The sequence below is a fragment of the Olea europaea genome, unplaced genomic scaffold, assembly GCF_002742605.1.
Source record: "Olea europaea var. sylvestris unplaced genomic scaffold, O_europaea_v1 scaffold1197, whole genome shotgun sequence".
NCBI lineage: Eukaryota > Viridiplantae > Streptophyta > Magnoliopsida > Lamiales > Oleaceae > Olea > Olea europaea.
Window position 1 is genome coordinate 39,416 of NW_019229387.1, and position 6,233 is coordinate 45,648.

Here is a 6,233-nt window from a genome sequence, read left to right on the forward strand (position 1 = left end):
CCAAACTCAGATTCCATTATAATTTGTTAACACCCCTTTCAATTCCGTTCAATTAATGTAGTACGGTACCTACTCTTCCACACTGTGTGAAACTTGTCGTTCTTATTCCTCACTTTCCCTCAACTCTTTGGTCGATTCCCCTCTCTCTCTCTAACATTGCTGAGGAAATTGAAGTTTTGAGGTCAGCATTTATGTATTCTTATGTTTCTCATGTTATCATCTATTTCTGGACATTACATTTATTTTTTGCTTGTAATGTCGCTAGATGAGTTATTTTTATGGTTAATTGTTTATCGCTTGTTTATTGTCCTTTTCTGTTTTCATTTTGGGACTTGGGTAGTTTAAGAATGGTAAGCTATTTGATGTCATGTTTCTACGTTAATCGGGTTTTTGAGATAATCAATGTGAGATCAGAGACCTTTACAAATTACGCATTGACTGGGGATTATTATTTTAGAAAAGAGATAATGGAATATAATGACTGAGTTTAAATATATTTTAGAAAACTGAAACTTGAGAGAAAAATGTGTGAAGAATGCATGATATCTGGATTGAATAGTTTAAATATTTATGAATTATTGAATCAATGGTTCAGTTTAAAAATGCACTTAGGAGGAATTAATACTTGAAGTACCACTAATTTAGTTGCAAATTGGTGCTGCTAAATGTTACCGAAAATTAATAACACATTTCCATACTTGAGGGTTCTACTAAGGGAGAATCTGATACTTGATGGTTAATATGCAAACAGGTTTATATGAGTAAAGGATCCTGTTTAAGTGTCACATCTTGTTATGTATTATTATGGGTTTAAAATAACACTTTGTCAGTTCTTCTCATTGGGCGACATTGAAAATAAGTTCACTCATAAAATTCTCCTTGCAAAAAAATAAAAAAATATTGTGACTTGTAGATACTACCTTTTATGTTTGGTAGGCAAGTTCGATCAATAATTGTACACAATGGACTCCAAATTTGGAGATATTAACGTGGCCTTTTAAAAGAATGTTTCTTTGAAAATATATAATCGTCATTTCTGGAGCACAAAAATTACATAAATCTTCTATGGCCTGTGTCAATTTGTTAATCAGCTGAGTCTATTAATGCATTAATTCGAAAACATAATTGTACTCTCATAGAAACTCAATGATGTTGTGACATGCAGAGGATAGACACGGGAATATTCTAAAAAATCTTCAATTTTCTTTTCTTTTAATCTAAAGTTACAAATGTCTGAAAATTACTTAAGACCCCAAGTATTGAAGTTTGCACTAGTAGAGTTAACTTAAGTATTAGTCACGGTGACACTAATACCACTATTTGAATTTAACGGTCATTCATTAGAGAAACCCTTAAATGAGTTTGGCTATTCGCGCACTTTTGATTGAGAAAGCTGATCGCTTTAGGAACCTATTACCCTTCTTAAATACTGTTTCTAAAACTAGAAAATATAAAAAACTTTCTTGCTAGTAATGCAAGAAATCAACTCTGTGTATGGACGTTCTCCTTGCCATAAAAGCCCATTGTGGAAATGCGAATACAATTTTAAATCTAGAATAGATTCTCCTGTAAATAAACATTGGAAGTTTATCATTAATATCATGATTCTGCAACTAACAATTGATTTGCCCAAAACTTATCAGAATTTGAGTAGCATACTTGATAAGTGACGACCCAAAGTTCAATTTCCGTTGGCAATTAAATGAGATTGTTTGCAGGCTGTCTAAATTGAGCATGCATTAACTTAGAGGAGTGTATGCTCCACATTTAGTGTTTAGGTTTGACTTAGTAAAGATTGAAATTTGGAGAAATATAGGGAGGGACGCAGTTATAGCGGTTCATGGTTTTTTAACTCTCTGTCCCCCGAGAGAGAGAGAGAGCCTGTGCCAGAGGTTTGATTAGGTTGGCAAGAACTTGGACTACATAACAGCCTCTAAACAACAGAAAGTGCTTTAATCTAAATTCAATTTGTTCTTTATGCAGTCAATGCCAACATAAGATGCTGGGTTTTCTGGCACTGAAGTAGCTCGAGCTTTTAGGATATATAAAAATAAATTTGGTTTCCTTAGGTAAATGAAGTTTTCGCTAGGAGTTTTTTTCTACGCTTTATCTCAGTGAATTAATCTTACCTTTTTTTATTTTTTTTTTCCCAACATGAAGCTGAATGGACGTGATAAACTGAAAATTCAGCTTTATCTCAGGACATATATGCAGAAGAGAGTGAATTTTCTCCTATACCCTCATTTGTAATTCTTTTGCTGTTTACTCTAATCAAATTTATTTTATTTTTATTTTTTGTGGTCGCACGTATGATCCATTTAATTTATCGTAAATAGGATACTCTGTTTTCTTACTAATGGATTTTATGTGGGGCATATTAACACTAATTTCAGGTGTCATGGAAGATGTGCCTCAGACATTATATGACGGGACAACTGAAGTTCAACGTTTGCTTGTAGAACCTGAAGATGAGCATGTTTCAATGGAAAGTGTCTTGTGTTTTAATGAAAAGATTCAAGAGAATGCCATGAAAATGGAAGAAGCTTCCTGCAGTGTTGGTATAGCCTAAAACCTGAAGTATAACTCCTCCCTTCCTCTTCAGCCAAATAAACAAGTGAATCATTTTTCACCTTAATTGGAAATTGGTGGTTGGAGGGATATAAAAATTTATTAATTGGTAATCAAAAAGTATTCTTCATTTAACCCGCCAGTTGTCCTTATCAAGACAGTCTTTCTTTAGTATTTTTTACATTCAACATTCAATTTAGAAGAAAGTAGCATTTATCATCCAAAAAAATGCATTTACTGCTTCCTTCTTTTTTGGTTAAAATATAATTATTGATATTTGTTCCGACTCTATTTTTAATTTTAATCAGTTTTTGGATATCGTGCATTTGCTATGGTCCTTGAATTTCCAAAATGTTTGTATTTGATGGGCTGCCACTTGACACCTCATTGAACTTTATGACTTTATGCAGTTTTACCAAAAAATGGTATTGCTCAGGAAGGGGGAGATGTTCCGAAGCAAGAAGTAGGTCATAATTCTGTTTTTCTTTCCCTACAAGCGGTTGAGTATAGACCCTATGAAATGTGATCATCGAGTTGAATTTTGTGTTATATTATAATTTTATTTTTCTTGTTCTAAGGTTAACAACCATTAACCGATCATTAAATATAACCCTGCAAGTTGTGTTTTTCATTATTGTCTGTCAAGTGTCTTTTGTTTAATACTTGTTGTCAAATCTTGCTGAAATACCTCTCTCTCTCACCCACACACCCACACACACCCCCACACGCGCAAAAAAATAATAATAAAAAAGGAGGAGGAAGAAGAAGAAGTAGAAGCTATGGACAAGTTTTATCTGAATGCTTTATTGAATGTTCATACCCAAACTTAGTGTTGTACTTTCCAATTATTCTTGTCCATTGGAATGCCATATTTGGGACATCAACACCATTATTTTCCTCACATTGCAATGAGGTGCTGTGTTTTCAGAGGACTATTATTGAAGTCTAAAGACCTGTTACTTTCAAGAGATAATAGTTAGAAGACTAAATGATTACTTGACAAGTTTTGTTGAATTTTGTTTGTATTTTGCTAAATGGCATCATCTTCTCAGTTGGATGGTTCACATGTAGGTTCTTGATGTAATGCCAACTGGTGTTGAAGCTGGATATTTTCAATTGCCAAATGATTTCTGTAGCATGGGTGAAGATTACTTTCAAGGTGGACATCCTTTTCCTTGATATTCAACTGTAATTCTCATAAATCAATTTATAGTTATCAAGTGAGGTAACCCACCAAAGATATCTGTTTAATTGGGTACAGGTATTGAATTTGCTAAAAGTATTACCAATTTGGATTATGGTTTGAGTGAAGGCTTGCATATCTCATTGTCCGAAAGTCCAATTCCAGGGTCAAGTTCTGATGCTAACACTCCTTGGAATTCGGATATATTAGCAATAACTGATGTGTCAGACTGTCAAAATGACCAAGTTAACCTGCAAAATTCTGAATTAAGTGACATTTGTATGCGCCAAGAGAGTGAAACATCGGTTGAGAAGAAGCCTTTGAAATTTCCCACGTCTCCTACTACACAAAATATTAGCTGGTCGCAAAATATACCGAGCCAGTCTCCACAAGGTATATCATCTGATGAGGATGGCGGAAGCCTTTGCCCTTCTGATTTTACATCTGGGGAGTTGTTCTGTGGTTCAAAGATTCAGAAAAACAAGGAATTTGGGGTGATGTGTCAAACTGTTGAGAGTAACATCAATGAACTGGATGACTTGGCAAAGATCTCAAACCTGGATGCCCTTACTACGCAAAAGAGATCCCGTAAGCCTACACGGAGATACATTGATGAATTATCAGAGCCTATTTCTAGACATTCTAAGAAAAGACGAGAAGTTTCTACTTCTGTCCCTAGTGCTAAGTCTGCAGTAGTTAAAAATCACAAGAAGTGTCATATTGAATCAAGAACGGGAATTTCCCCTGAGGAGTCTTCTGTCATTGCTATTCAAGTGCCCTTCGGTTCATTAGTGCATAAAGAATGTCAAAATAGTCATTCATCAAATATGGTAAGTTTGAAGCAAAACATGATCACCTCGTTACTTAACATGAATTATTGTTTCTGCAAACTTTAGTCATTCGCTGCTTGCTTCTCTTTTTCAATGTCTGACATGCAGGCTAAGAATACCTCTATCATGTGGAATTTTTGTGTTTCTGAATTCGTTACATGCTTCATTATTTTCAATTATCACTAGATCTATTGAAAGATCTATTCAATCAAACCTTTTGTAGCCACACCAAACCATTTTAATTTTGATCTACCTATCAACTCTTGCGAATAGGAATTTCTTTACGTCAACACAAAACATTGCCCAGCCAACTAAATCATATTTCCTTAATTTATATTCAATCAGGGTCACCTCCATTTGTTGGCTAGATTGCATTCTCATTTATCTTCTCCATTTTAGTATGACCACGTCTAAACATCTCCATTTATATTACATCTATATTATGGACATCCCTTCAATGATAATGCCCAATATCATGAACCTCAGCTTGTCTAATAACCATTTTATAGAATTTATTTTTTAACTTGATAGGTCTTCCTTTTTAGAATTTTATTTTATAGCACTTTTTCCTTTTGTCCGATCCACTCTTATGCTACGAATTACATTCCAAGTCCTCTATTAGTAATTAATTTGAATATCTAAAATATAACTTTGTTGGACACTACTTGACCCTATTATGATTCACTCGAATTGAGTCCCGTTTGGTAGTGATTTTCTAAAATTCATATTTTTCCAAACTTATATTCAATTGCATATTCTTCCAATAAAATAATTTTGCATGTGGATCCATAACTTTTATTTGCTTTTTAACTACACATTCTCCAAAAAAAAGGAAAGGAAAACGAAGTCACTTTTCACAAAATCTATTCTGAAAATATATACGTCGAACAGGATCTTAAGGAACATGAGAACATGAATAAACACAATAAAATTTAAGATGACTTTGTGGTATTGATTACAAAATGTTCACTGGGTAAGAAGTAGAATGGAGTCAATTCGAACTGGTTCTTGAACAGCCACATCTACTTTATCTGGCTATGCTGTCCTATTTCTTTCTGATTTTTTGCCATGAATGAAAGGGAACAATTGCATAACTCGTCCTTTCATTTGCTTCAAATAGAAGAATAGGAAAATGGAACTAAATCACAGCAGGAGGGAAAGAAAATGGGGATTTATATGTTTTCTTTGTTCAAATTTTCTTGAGCCTTAAGCTGTTGTAAAATTCATTTACTCCTAGTTTTCGACCAAATTCCTGTATTTGTGATACTCAATATAATGAAGCATCAATATGTGAACAGGTACTTAGTTCTGATAATGAGAATTCAGTGTACGAGTCAGAAGATATCTGGGTAGCTTCGGTATGTCAAAAGAAAAGGTGTGGCTATGTCTTTGCAGCTTGTGAAAAGAAATATGATGACTCAGTCACAGCAGTGAATCAAAAGAAAGGAGATGACTGTGTCAAGGCAATGAGTCAGAAGAAAAGGGACGATTGTGTCACAGCAGTTAGTCAAAAGAAACGGGATGACAGTGTCACAGCAGCGAACCTAAGGAAAAGGGAAGATCATATTACATCAATGAGTCTAAAGAAATGGGATGACTGTGACACAGCAGTGAGTCATAAGAAAAGGGACAATCATGTTTCAGCAATGAGT

General features: G+C 34.2%; 1 protein-coding gene across 1 annotated transcript in view; it reads left to right on the forward strand.

The window, feature by feature from the left end:
- The first annotated feature begins 11 nt into the window (after positions 1-11).
- The window catches only part of LOC111374039, a 15,515-nt gene continuing 9,293 nt past the window's right edge, over positions 12-6,233 (forward strand). The window contains exons 1-6 of the mRNA XM_022996661.1: positions 12-181; positions 2,394-2,558; positions 2,979-3,031; positions 3,640-3,727; positions 3,830-4,581; positions 5,880-6,233. Of these exons, the coding sequence (XP_022852429.1) occupies positions 2,399-2,558; positions 2,979-3,031; positions 3,640-3,727; positions 3,830-4,581; positions 5,880-6,233 (1,407 nt within the window). The 5' untranslated portion in view covers positions 12-181; positions 2,394-2,398. The remainder of the gene's footprint in view (positions 182-2,393; positions 2,559-2,978; positions 3,032-3,639; positions 3,728-3,829; positions 4,582-5,879) is intronic.